Source organism: Argentina anserina, chromosome 1 (genome assembly GCF_933775445.1).
Source record: "Argentina anserina chromosome 1, drPotAnse1.1, whole genome shotgun sequence".
Classification (NCBI taxonomy): Eukaryota; Viridiplantae; Streptophyta; class Magnoliopsida; order Rosales; family Rosaceae; genus Argentina; species Argentina anserina.
Genome location: NC_065872.1, coordinates 1057179 through 1072496, shown reverse-complemented (window position 1 = coordinate 1072496; position 15318 = coordinate 1057179). Strand labels below are relative to the sequence as shown.

The 15318-nt window shown below is 38.5% G+C and overlaps 2 protein-coding genes across 2 annotated transcripts; both read right to left on the bottom strand.

Moving 5' to 3' along the window:
* Nucleotides 1-1340: 1340 nt before the first annotated feature.
* On the bottom strand, nucleotides 1341-3676 carry LOC126792784 (heptahelical transmembrane protein 1). The gene is made up of 4 exons (XM_050519265.1): nucleotides 3128-3676; nucleotides 2890-2982; nucleotides 2344-2389; nucleotides 1341-2260 (listed from the first exon to the last, which is right to left on the bottom strand). Exons 1-4 carry the CDS (start codon nucleotides 3529-3531, stop codon nucleotides 1553-1555), a joined length of 1251 nt encoding a protein of 416 aa, XP_050375222.1. The 5' UTR covers nucleotides 3532-3676; the 3' UTR covers nucleotides 1341-1552.
* Nucleotides 3677-5412: 1736 nt separating this feature from the next.
* On the bottom strand, nucleotides 5413-11103 carry LOC126805133 (probable sucrose-phosphate synthase 1). Its single transcript, XM_050532242.1, has 13 exons — nucleotides 10798-11103; nucleotides 10604-10693; nucleotides 10063-10304; nucleotides 9767-9830; nucleotides 8928-9626; nucleotides 8606-8725; nucleotides 8330-8461; nucleotides 8068-8244; nucleotides 7544-7597; nucleotides 7383-7445; nucleotides 6335-7273; nucleotides 6028-6155; nucleotides 5413-5918 (listed from the first exon to the last, which is right to left on the bottom strand). Exons 1-13 carry the CDS (start codon nucleotides 10999-11001, stop codon nucleotides 5639-5641), a joined length of 3192 nt encoding a protein of 1063 aa, XP_050388199.1. The 5' UTR covers nucleotides 11002-11103; the 3' UTR covers nucleotides 5413-5638.
* Nucleotides 11104-15318: the final 4215 nt, after the last annotated feature.

Sequence of the window (15318 nt, the reverse complement as noted above, 5' to 3'; positions counted from 1 at the left end):
ATCGTGATTTCGGTGGAGATGGAATTTATATAGGGGAAGATATATGAGCTTCATGAACACGTGGGATTGCTCCAAGATCAGAGGTGTGGGAGATATATGGCTGCTCCTTCCTAGGAGTTCAGGCAGGCTGCTCCTTCCTAGGATTTCAGGCAGGTCAACCCGGTTAAGTTTGGGGAGCTTGTCGCTAGTCGGGGACTTAACGTTGAAGAAGGGAGTATGCCGCCCTACACACTGGTCAGAGTCTAGAGCCGATCCCCTGATGAGCCCAAGACATGGTGAAATAAGTGCATTGCCCCGTTGGATAAGACTGGCTCCATAGGGGAGGAGCGCCTTATGGACCAAGTGTGGCAACCGAATGACTAGGTCCATGACATAGCGCTCCTCGGTAGTGTAGCGAAATAATTTAGTGCAAGGTCATTGCTTCCTATAGATACAAAATAATTTAGCAAAATAATATCGTAGTCATGAGCGCTCCTCAGTGGTGTAGCAAAATATTCAATAATTTATTTTTGAATATTGGTTGTTTCATTTCAAGGAGTTCTCTCATCATATAAGATTCTTGTTTCAGACCATATATTGAAGTTTCTGCTGTTCTTATTTAATCTTCTCTAACCTTGTGATTGAGAAAGACGAGGCTAAAGACCCCATATTGCGAGAGTAATACATTATCTAAATGCTTGTGTGATAGACTTTTGGCTTTCATCTGCTGTGCAAGTCACTGGAAATTAAAAAATTCAAACAGAAACTGTCAATCCAAAAGTGCAAAACAAATTCATTCCGACTTAAGGCCAACAATGATTTGCAGTGTGCTTAAATCAAGTTGAAACGTTCAGGGAAAGAAACAGTTGTTTCTTAGGCCTTGTTTAATCTTCTAAGAAAACCATCTAATGCATCATTACCAAAAGTTTGTTTGAACCAAAGATATCACTCAAGAGTCTCTTTCAGGATTTTTTTTTCAGCTCTATAGGGTGCATATATGAATGCATCATAAAAACTTCGCAACAACAAGACATATGGAAATGTAACAGAAGCAACAAAACATGTGTAGGTGTAGTTTTAGCCAAGTACAATGTGCAAACCGAAAAATCGATGATCAAGTTCGAGCTAACCTTGGCAATTAATCTCTGAAATCACAGAAATCGGAGGGAAGTGCAGACTTCAGTCTCTGCTTGTGAAAGAGGTGCATCATTTTTTACTACCATGTACTTTGTAGTTTTATTTGAATATTGGTTTTTTATTTTAAGGCAGAACATAGAGAGAGATATTATACTACCCAAAGAATTACACACAACTTTTTTTTTTTCGAGAAAAAATTACACACATCGATTAAACATTTGATAGTAAAAAATGTTGCACTTCTTTTTCTTCCCTGGAATTCTTCTGAAACATAATGATAATTGACAGCCTCTATAGTTCTGTTCTAAGGCTATCATTTGAGACGAAGCTTACTTACACAACTTTCTCTCAACAAATGGATAATGCCCTACTCAATCATCATCATCTAAAGCGTAGTTGAAAAAATGAACAAGCTGCTTCACTGTATCTGTATATATTACAGAGTAAGACTAGTATTGATGTCACACCCCAAGGTGCTTCGCCAGTCTAGCATGACAAGTATAGCAGCATAATGAGCCAAAGCACCCATCACCACCAAAACATGAAAAATCTGGTGGCTGTGACCTGCCAAATCGAAGCACCCCGGCCTCCATCTCTCGGGAATCCGAGTGATGTAAAATCCAGTCCCAGTCAAGTAGAAAACCGCCATGGCAACTTCATAAACCAGAGTTATATCACGTTTCGGATTGCCCCAATTCACAATGCTGGCATGGACCGCCGGAACAATCCCAAACAACCCCAATGAAGCAAACAGCAAAGCTCGAAAGGTTCGAAATTTGGAGTTAGACAGCTTCGGGGAGAAGAGTGTGACAATGGTGCCAATTCCCATTACTGTAATGCCTCCAAGGTAAATGAATTGCCAGCGAGGGTCACATTGGAAGATGTAGTAAATCGGAGGGGAAAATGAGGTGATGATCATGGTGGTGATGCCTGCATAGTCTATGCGCAAGAGCAAGACATTTAAGGGGTGAGAGTGGCATGAAAACAGATGGCAAATGGTGCTCGAAAGAAGGCAGAACATAGAGCCAGATAAGAACACATAAAATGGCCATAGTGTCACTCTCAATTGATGACCAGGCGATGCAATGTTGTTCACTTCCTGAGATGTCAGTTGCTTCAAATCATGAACAAAGTTTGTTGTCTCCTGCTTATAAATTTATAGTATCAATTAACTTATGAATCAATAATATGAGGAAGAGTGCCAATTTATAGAAGGTGAGTTATTACCGCACTAAAATTATGGGAAACATTTGCAGCTGCACTAAATGTGTACCTGCATATATCAAACACATAATCAGAAAAGTGCATGCTTGAGAGATTCCAGCAGTAGCTCAATCATTCACTTGGCATAAATGAACTCAGAAATCTTTATCGAGATTTCTAATCTTGGTTGCAAATTCTAATTGATGGCAAGGATACTTGTTTAAATGTAGTTCCTACTTCAGGAAATATACAAACAAGGTTGAAGTATGTTCTGAATTCTGATACGTACAAACATCCTTAACACACTTTTTATATTTTTCCATATTGAATGTAAACACTATTAAACGGAAACTCGCCTCTCGAAACACATGACGAAGCACACAGCTTTAAACTTCAATTCCAAGAAACACATATATATCCTTGATCACCTATTGACTACTTTTATCTCTAATTCTACTAGTTCGCTTTGTATTTTTTTCCCTAATGTTCCTTGAAGCTATGAAAGATATATGTTACATGTATAAATAGGGGGAAAAATCAAAATTCCATAAAACAGAATTGAGAACAAACCTGTTAGAGAAGCCAAGGAGATCCGATACCTGAGGCACTTCCCACAAATTCGCCATAGTCAAACCCACAAACAGAACAAACCCAATCAAATGCCTGCAAACAAAATCAAATCAACCTCAGAAATGATCAACCATCCCAAAAGAAAAACTAAATCTTTAAGTAATCCATCAGACGATCCAACACATAATCAAGAAACAAAGATAATTTAAGAAACTGAAAATCGATGTTGATCACATACGTCCAAACATTGAGAGTTTCATTATGCCAACGGAAAACACTGAACAGAGCTTCGAGAATAGGCCAATCAGCTCGGTAATAATTCAAGATGAACTCGTTGTCCTTCATATATTCCGGCAACTCCCAATACGACATCAGCTCATATTTTTTTAACGACCCCCCAACGTTGTTATTGTTGTTGTTGTTGTTTCCTTTACCCTTCTTCTTCCTAATCCTCTTCTTCTTGCTCTCATAGTTAGAAACAGAAGAGGACGACGAAGAAGATGACTGGTAATAAAAACTATCGTCATGGTTTTGAGGTGGATCCAGTTTCGTAGCTCCGGCAGCATTGTTTGACCGTCGTTTTGATCTCTTCCTGAAACTTACAGCAGCTCCTCCTCCTCCTCCTCCTTCCCCGGGACTCATGATGATTAGGTTAAAAAATCACAAGGAGGGTGCAAGGCGGAGGGGCCAAGAGTTTTCAGAGACAGAGATCGATCAAGAATATCCAAATGATGAAAATTCCCAACGAAGAAGACGAAGTTGTGAATGAAAAGCTTAAATTGGGTTTGGTATTAATTTAGTGCAGTTTGGAGGAGGAGGGACATGGACAACTGGTCCAACCGCAACCATTTAAAGATGAGAGACTGACTCCTCTCTCTCTCTCTCTCTCTCTCTCTCTCTCTTCCTTCATTCATTTTTGACATGCATGCTGTGCTTATTTCTGCTCGTATTTTCTTTTTTGGGTTGTTATTGTTGGTTGAGCTTCGTGCCTAAAATTAATAATTCAGACTTTTTGGTTTTGGGAAGGAGGGTTAGCTACATTTTTCGTGATAAAGACACACCTAACAAACTCTCATAAACCTAATGATGAAAAAGTTTCTCAAATTCAATATTTTAAAAAATTCGTCTTAAGTCTCGATTCAGACTTAAAAAATTTAAGATTACATACATAATGCTTTTGTTTTTCAATTTGGACACCGAGACTTAAAAAACTTACGTCTTTTACGCCTTATGTTACGTTTTTCACGTCTTTTACGCATTTTACTATGCCTTAAAAATAATATTTTTAGGTATCTTTTTATATTTATTTATATAATGTGTTTAGTTTGATGAAAACTATCTAAAATGTTTGGATTATGAATTTCATTATATCTAAATGCAATAAATTGGTAAGGTTTTATGTATATTTGTTCTTTTTGTATGTGTATAATTATATATTTACATATTTAACTAATAATTTTTTATAATACAAGACTTACGCCTTATGCGCCTCAAGTTTTAAGACTCAAGACTCAAAATAACGCCTTAAGATACGCATTTGTTTTTTTAAAACATTGCTCCGATGAAAGATCAACACCCACTTTGTAGTCTCATATATCTCATACGTCGACGTTTTTGATTGCATGCATCATGCATGGTAATACTTAGCTTCAGTCACATCCAAACTTGTACTTATTGAGAAGGCCCCAAATGGCGAAATGCCGAAAACATACACCGACTTTGTGATCGCTCATTGTCGGATTTAAATCTAATCATTAGATGAACTAATTGATGTATGAGTTGATGTAACTTGAAACAAGTTCATGGAGTTCTTTACTATTATCACATAGAAACGATAGAATGAAAATCCCATGAATTGCTAAACCAACTTCGCCTCAAATGATCACGCAGAAAATATGCTATTTCAAATATTTAAGGTTATATTGCTTGGAATGTTTTTTCAGAAGGATATAGTAGTTGTGAAATCCAGGGTCTCCAATATACAGTTAGGTTTAGAAGCGCAGCCAACTATGACGAAACCAGTTGTGGAATATTGGACTGCTAATTATTTTTTAAGGACCGAGAATATGAACACGATTCCGGTTGCCCACAACTCCAGGTTTCTGCACTTTCACGTCAACTTATACCTACCAAATATTACTGTATCGATTATACATAGACGTATATCGCTCGCTTCCGCAAATTGACATCAATTTTTGTCTTCATTACGGGATCGGGTAACGTATATACGTCTCCGTATAATGCTTTGGTATATCAAGTTATCAACCATGTGCTACGTGACGACCCACTCGAACAACCTAGCTTGATGAGGGTACTTTATTTCGAGATATAGAACAAACCAGAAGAAACAGCTCTGGTTATCACTTCTGAGAATTTAAGAGAACACAATTTTCTTCTTTCATACCATATTCGATCATGAATGCTGACCTAATGTCACAACGACGAATGCAAACTATAGGACGTGGACAGTAGTCGACTATGTAAGCAAGTTCTTCAAAAAAATGTAAACCCAAGATGCATGAGTCGCACAAACGGGGATGAAATTGGCTGTTTATTTCTAAACAAATAGCTACAAGCCATTAGCCAGTGAAAGCAATTGAGGATTTGCTTTGGAAGAGATGGAAATATATGAATACAGGTATGTGAGCTTTATGTCGACTGAGCCTCCGCAAAGAAAGTTTAGAGGACAAGGTTCGTGACGGAAAAGAAAAAAAGAATGCTTATGAAGACACTAAAGGAATGCACAGTATTAGCTCTTGACAACCTCTAATTTCTCCAAGGCACTGCGGATATCATCGCTGCCGCAACCTTCAGTCGTCTGAACGATGTTGGGGCTGTCAGTTGCTAGGACATCGGACAGAGGGTAATTCCGGTTTGTGTGGAGTTGGCTTATCGCATTGCTACCAACTCCCTTCAGTACTACACTTTTGTGCAGCCCTCCAAGCAATCCCTCATAATCTGTATCTCCGCATTCTCCGGCAACAACCACCATATTTGATAACTCTACACCCCATCTTAGATATAAATACCTGAAGGATATGCACGTTTCAGTAATCACAGTTGATGATCAATCAAAACAAATGTATCTGAAAGTTTAAAGATTAGACAAGACTTGGCCCTTCACCAAGTATAATGTACCTGAGGGCTTGGGAACGAGATGCTGTCACTGGAATCACATTCAGTCTGGTACCATTTTGACAGTAAATTACACGGCACCGCAAAGCTTGAATCCTCAGCATCTTCCGAAGCTCCTTAACAGGGGGAACCTGCAAAATTGAAATTGATAAGTTTTACAGCATACCGCCAAGGCGCCAACAGTAATATACTGCAAGAGAGAGTAGCTTTCAGAAACTACAGAACTTAAGTGCCTAATAAAATTCTCAATTTGAAATGCGCACGAACACAATATTACTTCATGCAAAAGTCAGCGGTGAGGAATGTTTACCATTGCTGGCTTTTGCACTTTAAAAGCATAACAATAGTCTGTTGAAAGTTGTTCAGATGCAGTGACAATCTGTTCCTCACTCCCACCCTTCTTATCATTGGTTGAAGTTGCCCAGCGTACCAATGTCTTCCTCAACCCTTCTCCACCCCAGCGATATTCAATGTGTGAGTGGTAATAAAAGTCAACCACAAATGGACGATCATCTGAATTTATAGATGGATAGTAGAGATCACTGCCACTGTTGCATATAAATGCATCAAAATCATTAGGGCCCAAGCCCCCAGAGACCAGAAACGAGCGTATCTCAATTATGGTCAAGGATGTTGACAATATGTACCCTATAGAACCTTCTGTCCTTTCCTTTTCTGTAGCCTCAAAAATCTTTTTAGTGATTTCAATCAGATCTGTAATGGTATCACAATCCACTGAAATGACAATAAGATGTTTCCTCCTCCTCAACACTGGGAACTTACCACTACTGTTATGGTCTGCTTTCTCTGAGAAACCAGCTTTCCTCGTGTCCCTTGAAATACCTTTTGACCATGCCAAAACAGCATTCTCTATCTTAGTCTTTCTATCAAGACTTCCCTCAGATTCTAAAGAACTCTCATTCACACTAAGTCCACTCTTTTCTCCATCCATTGAGAACTTCAAGTTCAAAGATAGATCTTGTATGTCTCTCAAGGAATCACTTGGGGAATCCGATTCTGAGGATTCTGCTCCATCATCACTTCTTTGCCACTGTGGATGCCTTGCTTTGCAGCTGGCTATTCGAGATAGGTAAGTCTTGCAGTGCTCAGGCCATGAATACAGATGAATGTTCTTCAGTCCATTCTGACGACATCTTGCCCAGAGATGTTTATCTGCAACAAGCTTCAGAAGAGCATCAGCAATAGATTGCTGATCGTGGGGATCAATAAGAAGACCGTTGTCAAGGACCTGCGGAGATAGTTGAGTGAGCTTCAAGAGTATTCAACAATTGCATGTATAATATCTGTCAGTATGTACAAAACCGTCTACCAATGGTCATAAGCAAGGAGTAGTTTACCTGTATAATATCAACAGGACCTCCATTTTTCGTGGCAACAATAGGTAAACCATAAGCAGCTGCCTGCACAACAAAAGAATACAGTTACACTGGTTTCAAACTATAGATAAAAATGTTAGTACCTATTATGCCTGTAAACTTCATTTAAGTATGATGAGCACCTCAATCAATGTTAATCCAAATGGCTCGATAAAAGCTGGATTGATGAAAACACCCTGCAAAAAAGGATTGGGATGAGCATCTAACCAGTAAAGGAAAAGCATTTCTACGCAGTCATGAGACACTTAGAAGGACCAGATAAGTAGGACCAATAAGTAATAACAAACCTAACACATAGGTTCACATTATACCAACAGTAGTTGTAAAAGATATAGTATTAGACATTCTCTCATCATTAGCTCAGGTAACAGCCAGAGGAGCAATACTATTACCACGGTTTAGTGCAATATGAGAAATAGGACTGAATGTAAACAATGTTGAACACAAAAGGACAGCGGTCAAATAAGTAGAAAGATTAGGGGGACATGAAGTGCTTGGAAATAGAAAACAGGCAAAGTCAAAAAAACCATTAGCATGTGAAAGAATAAACACACGATAAAGTACTTACATAAATTGAAGCTACAAAAAATAATTTTAGTGCTCTAATAGGGCCTCACTTAATCTCATATATGGCTCACATGCATACCTTTGTCTTTGCTGCCAGACGATATATCTCAGGAACATCAGACTGCTTGTGGTGTTTGGGGTATGCAACTTGCCCATACAAATCATGTTTGTCAATGAGCTTGAGAACTGAAAGAAGAACAGAAGCACTTGTGCTTGACATGTCATCAATTCCATCCCGATTACCCATAATCAATGTCTGCACAGTAGAGAGAAAAAGAAAGGTCAGATAAGTCACAGATAAATACAAACACGAAGAAGATACCACAAGAATTCTAACATACAAGATTTGCAAGCTCTCTTAATGGACGACATTCTCCAAATGCTTTGACCAAAGTTGTGATGTTCTTTTTTGGATCTGGTCTAGCAAGGGCAAGTATCATAGGCTTCCGGGGATTGGTAAAGAAGCGCATTATCTGTATTACAACAAACATACATAACACATGAAAACATAATTTGAGACCAAGGCCTTATTTCTTACAAAGTAGAACACTTCCAAATTACTTATCAGCTATCTGTCTGGGAGCCACCATGGTAGATGTACACAGAATAAATAATACCTCAGTCCAAATAGGTGGGTCAGCAGGAGTAGGATGATGGTCTTCATTTGCTTCAGTTTCACCATCCATATCACCATCCTGTGGAACAATATGATGGAACTCCATTCCAGGAGGAATTACCTGCAGAGAAATACAAACTTGTAAGGTCTTACTTATATGATAAAGTAGCAAATAAATCATATATATACATATATAATCTTCACAAACTGCTGATCAGGGTGAAAAAAAAACACATCCATTTCAATCTAGACCAGCATTTCAAGTCGTCCCTTTGGTTGAGAAAACATTTGACTATAGCATGAAAAGGGACCTACGTACTTACCACCATGCGGGGCATGAACCTGCCATAACAGCTCACATTACGCCTGATCCTGGCTCGAATTTTTCGCTCCAGTATGGGATCAAATCCATCATACAAGCGCCATTGCTCATCAATCTCCTGTCTAGTGCTGGTAATTACTATTTCAGAGGCATCAAGGGATAACTCCTCGGCTTCTATTCTACGCATTATTTTGTATGTGGCATTTATTTCATCCCTTGATAGACGACCTTGTTTCAAAAGTTGCTCCAACTTGTCTCTGCCAAGTGAATGGCCAGTGAAAAGCATCGGTACATTCAAAGCACCAGATAGGAGGGCAGCAGAGTCACCTGCATCCGCATAATGCCCATGGATGGCAACTGGCCAAACTGGCTTCCCACCACCAACTTGTTCACCCAAAACTTTGGACATTTGTATTACGTGGTTCAATGCACCATCAACAAATTCAGGGATGTGTGGCCAAAGGTTCTCTTTGGGGATATATTTATCTTTGGGACCAAATGGTATACGAATGATGTACGAACCACTGCTCTCTCCTGTCTCTTCCTCAAAACCTTCTGCACTTATTGGAGTCAGCATCTCTGTGGGCTCACCATAACTCCAATCTACCTCGGGTGATGACACTTGTCTAGTTAGCAGATCAACCCGATACACCCCAGGCATGCTACCCAAAGCCCTTGCAAGTTCCACTACATATTTAACCTAGACAGAACATAAAATCAAGATTATAAAGGGAGCTACATGAGGAACAGGAGAGGTAATCATATAATTTAACAACACAGATGTAAATCATGTAATGCAGTTGTATAACATCAATTTAAACACCAACAACCAACTAATACCTGACCACCAGTATCAGAGTCACGACCAAGCTCCATATTTTCACCCCGGATAAGACCATGAAGACTGCAATTGCAAACTTTTAGTCAGGAAACAAGAAAATCATCATACAGAAGCAAATATCATGTCCGCCACCATCAGCCAAATTCAGTTTCTTATGAAGTTCTCTGAGTAGCAAGGGAAACTACCATTTCAATGCTTCTAAGCAATGCTGAAAGCGTGATTGTATTAAACACTACGATCACGCATGGAACGATGCAACACAACCAAATACACCTAAATAATAAAAATGCTCAACCTTATTAAGACGATATACAGCTTCTTCCCCTTCTGCTGGCTTATAAAAGTCTCCATTGCGTCAACAGAGTTAATCCTCGGCAGCCTGCCTCTGACACTATCACCGTGAGTCGATACATCCGTCACCACATCTCCCTTCTCTCCCTCCGACAAGTCCTCCGACATATCAGCAGTAGCTTCCCTCCGGCCCCTTTCTCTTTCCAGATGACGCTTCGTCATCCTCTGAGCTTCCTTTTCCTCAAGCTGCCGAACAACACAAAGCAAAAAAAATCATATTTTCAGCAAATTGATCACATCCTTAACTCCCAATATCTTCAAACTTAACCGCAATTACTACAATCACACTAATCTATCAGCATTTTATCAAAATCAGCAGCAATTCGATTCGATTTTGGACAGTAACATACAAATTTTAACCACCTCCACACAAAATTAACAATCTTTAGATCACACACTACTCTGATTCAAACTATACGAAAACCACTACATATCAAAAAATCATAACAAATCAAAAATGGAAAAACTCATCAGAAAACAGTAACCTGCTTCTTCTGGCGAGCCAAGTTCCAAATCCGCCAGCACAGATTCTCCAGCCTCGTGTTCCTCTCCTGCGGACTCCTCGTCGCCGCGGCCTGAAATTACCAAAACACCACCGCAACCGCCACCTCAGCAAATCGAATATTCCGGAGAATCAAATACACACAGAAGAACGCAAAAGAAGTAAAGTACTACTTACGCGGACCCAAGAGCGGTGGAGATCGGTCTCATCGAAGCCGGTGATGACCTCCTCGACGAAGTACCTCGTCGGACTGAAGTGACCTCTCTCCCGGAGCAGTAACGACGACTTGGCGTCGTCGACGAGGCCGGGGCCGACGTCTAGAATCGCCTCCAGGTAACTGTTTATCCAGTCGTTACCGGCCGTTCTGGTACCATCCGGCATCGTCGGAGCTCAATTCCGGCCAAATCTTGGCCTGATTGTATGATCGGTTTGACTGATTTGGTGAGAAGAAAATAGAGAGAGAGAGAGAGAGAGAGAGAGAGGAGCTCTGTGTGTGTGTGAAAAATGAAGAGGAGGAAGAAGAAGAGGGTCTGGTTTATATGCATGTGATTGTAGGTGGTGGCGGTTTTGCCTTTGGAAACGGTTAAAAAGTCAAATTCGTTTTTACCTCAGTCAAATTTTGAGTCATAAAGCCGGGACTACTTTCATACGCATGGTAAAAGAAATAAATGTGGTCGTGGATTTAGAACACTATTAGTGGGAAATACATTTACGTTATTCCCCTCAAGAGATTCTCCTAATTATTCTAATTTCGCCCTTTAATTTGACTGAAAGATTCTCTTAATGAACGAACGATTAGACTAATGTTATTTTTGGTTGTAATATGACGTGCTTTTTGTATAAATAAAAAGATGCTCCATACAAAAATTTAAAAATAGCAAGAAATGAATCTATAAAATGTGAAGATGCCACGGCTAAAATTGGGATGATATTCATTTCTACAACGTATATTTTTGCAAATTGCATCTATATATTTTTAATTTTTTTACTAGTTTATTAATTTTACTTGAATCGTACATGGTAAAAGTGTAGAACAATGTTGTTAAACGAAGGATTTTGGTTACAAGATTTATGTCTAGTATGATAATCATGCAAACTCATAGTACTTATAAAATTAAAAATAGTTTATCAAACACCTAAATTATTTTCTATCACAACGAATTCAAAAACTAATTTACTCACAACAAATTCAAAACTTATTTTGCTCACACCAAATTTAAGTTCAACTCAGTAAAACTTTAAGTTCAACTGAGTAAAACTTTGGTTAAGATGTTACTTTCAAATTTTCAACAAGAGTAGGTGGGGTAAAAGAGTGTACTAGTGTTGGGAGGGCATTTTTGTCCAAAATGCTTCTTCTTTGTCCGGACAGGTGGCGGGGAAATGTGGGGAGTTGAAACTTTTTCCTCGTACAATTGCGAGTGTCCAGCACACGTCGACTTATGATTGAGTAAAAAAGAGAGAGAGCTTTAAACTCAATAATAAATATAGCGACATTTAGGGAATCTTCTGATAATATTCTTGGGAGTTGTAGTTTAACGAGTTAACTGTCAAGCTTAAATTCTTCTTCTTTTTTTTAAAGGAACTGTCAAGCTTAATTTGATAGCTATCCTTCTCATATCACATTAGCATAAGGTCGCACTTGGTAACTGTTATAAAATTACTAATGTTGAAAATGAAATCAAAATCGTAGATTTTGAGATTGGCTGAGATAACAAAATAAAATGAACGATTTTTTATATATATGAGCTAAAAAAGTCTAATCTCGAACTAATTAAAACGGATTCCATAAATAGTTTATACGTACTCACCATCAATCTCAAGAAGAGAACCGCTACAATAACATCACATATCAAAACCTCCATTATATTTGTAAAGACAACCTCCCCGTTACATTTACACCCAGAAAAGAACCGACATTTAAATAATTTATGAAAATGACATGCATCATAAACATGTATACTGAAAGACACGACCAACCCTACCCACTTACAATCTAAACCCTCGCTTAAGGAAGAGGAAAGACCGTGAACAGTTCATTTGAAATTAAACTAAACTAGAATATGATTTTTTTTGGTACATAGAATATGATTCTTTTGATGCAAGTAAAAAATATATCCTTGTCGAGAAAAATATAGAATATTCTTTTTATACTTCCAACTTGTTCGTACATGTGCCAAGCAAAATCAAGCTCAAGCTTATTTCGAATAAATCATATGAAAGTGCTCACATCCAATCCAAAGATGTGTTTTAATTTTTCTATTTGCAAAAGCCACAAATTAATGGGTAGGCAAAGTTTAGTGCTCATGTTATTATCACATGACGAATCTTTCTATCCCAAGCTAACAGATGTTAAGCACCAATTGGAACACCACACATAATCCAAAACAACTACGATCCGATCAGTTGTATTATTATTATATAATGAAATGTCAAGAAATACATGAATGAATTGAGTCCCCTAAATAATTATTGAGTGACCTCTTCTTTCTTGGCTTCACCTCTCCAACCAAGATAACAAATACTATTGCAAGAATCCCAGAAAGAGTTATACGATTCCAGAAAAATATTTTGCGAAATTGGTACACGTCTACTCCAAATTCCAGATTGGTGCCAACAACGTAGGCCTTAAAGAACATGACTCTATTGGGTGGCTTTATTTGCTTCTGCTCTATGCATGTTACTTATATCAGTTATATGCATGTTTAGCTTTCGGGTAAACATATAATCAAGAAAGAAAAACGAAACCACAATTTCAGATCACATGCAAGTGACATCAAGAACTCTAATTGTGATTATGATCCGGTAAACATAAAATTATCACGTTGTTTGTTCATGTCATTCGTGCTCAAGTTCATCTTTAAAGCGATAATTTCCTATGATAGTGAATTTGTTTTTTTTTAGGTTAAATTTTGCCTCTATTTAATCTCATCGATTATTTTGTTGACGTAAACATAACAATCCAAAAAGTTACGCATACAACTTGACCTTTCACTTGTAGCTTTAAGGCTCTTTTTGCATGAAAATGCTATGTAGGATAGTTTAGAATAGATATTTGGATGGCAATTTGGCTTCTTCCTAGCTAGATTAATTCAAACCCATCCACACATGAAAGAAAATTGGATAAGGAATCACAGGCACATATGATAGTATGATACCCAGCAGGGGTGGTAACTTGCTCAAAGGATTTTCAGACCAATTTCGATCTTCAATTGTACAAAAGGAAAACGAAAACGTGTACAAAACTTAGCCTTATAATTTCCAGTACTATAATAGCAGTAGGAACTAGGAACAACATCATAAACATTTTCATGTAACATACGATGTAACCCATACACTTTTACGCAAGATCATCGGCATTATCAAGATTGTGGATAATATTCATAACTAAGCATTATCTGAAACTCAAAGGGCCTCTTCTTAACAGTTTTGATCTTGCAACTGATGACATCACCCTTCTTCAGCTCTTTATCCAAGCCTCTACCACGCCTTCCATCATCTAAAAAGTCTTCTCTCCGGAGCGTACCCACCACTCCAAATTCAGTCATACAATTTGCACTAGAAAAACACACCGAGTACACTCTTGACTGCACAATTCGTCCTTCACAAACGTCGTCATCATTCAAACCAGTAAGCAGATGAAAGATTTCATCAACACTTGGTTGTTCACTCTTGACTGCACAATTCTAGACATTTTCAGTGTCATTACAATTTACAAGTACCTTGTGCCACTTAAGCTGCGTAGGTGCTTTCTGATTATGTTCACCATCCAATCCAATCTGTTCCGGATCCTTCAATAAACTTGTGCACTCCTCTTTCCGATACAAAGCAATAAACGGAATCTGAAACCAACTAACACGAAAAATCAATCGTATTCATTAACGCCTGAATTCCCCTGCTTATAGAATACAAAAAAACAAAAACTCTAACTCACATCCAACTTCTGCACATGCTGAAGCTCCAAAAACCTAACAATGTCATCCTTAATGGATCAAACTCCACACCACTCGCCTTGCTTTCGCAAAACGTAAAGAACGAAAAGAAGCCCTTCTTTTTGCCCAATAATGTACCATTTGCTAGTTGATCACATATCCACTTACTCTCTTCATCTAAGCTAACATTAAATCCATCATACATCTACAAATAAATGGATACAAAATTAACAAAAAGATTAAACACATTAAAATGATTCAATTTATATTTCACCATTCAAATTGAACAGACCTGATTCCTTTCCGGAACATCAAGCTCACAAATCCGGTCATCGGAGACCGCAACCGGTTCAAATTCCGCACCGCCGCCTCCGTAATTTGATTCTTTCGCCGTCTCGTCCATCTCGGCCTGATCTGAAGCGATGATTTTAGGGAGAACATCAGACGCTGCCGGAGTTAGAATTAGGGTTTAGACAGAGAGAGCGAAATTCAGAGACGTTGTTAAGTTACCTTCTTCTGGCCCGGTGGTGCCTGAGGCTTGTGGAAGTCACCGGATTTTGTGCAAGAAGTGACCGGAGGATGAAATCGCCGATCGCGATTTTGGTACCGATTTTTTGAACATTTTAGTGATTCTGTGGATTTCTTCAGGCTTTTATATAGTTCTCGGGGTTTGAAATCTTAAGTGGACTCCCGCTTAGAAACAAGGCCCAAGTTTCTTAATCATAATTAACCCAACTTGTCTTTGTATCCAATTAACCCTAAACCCTAA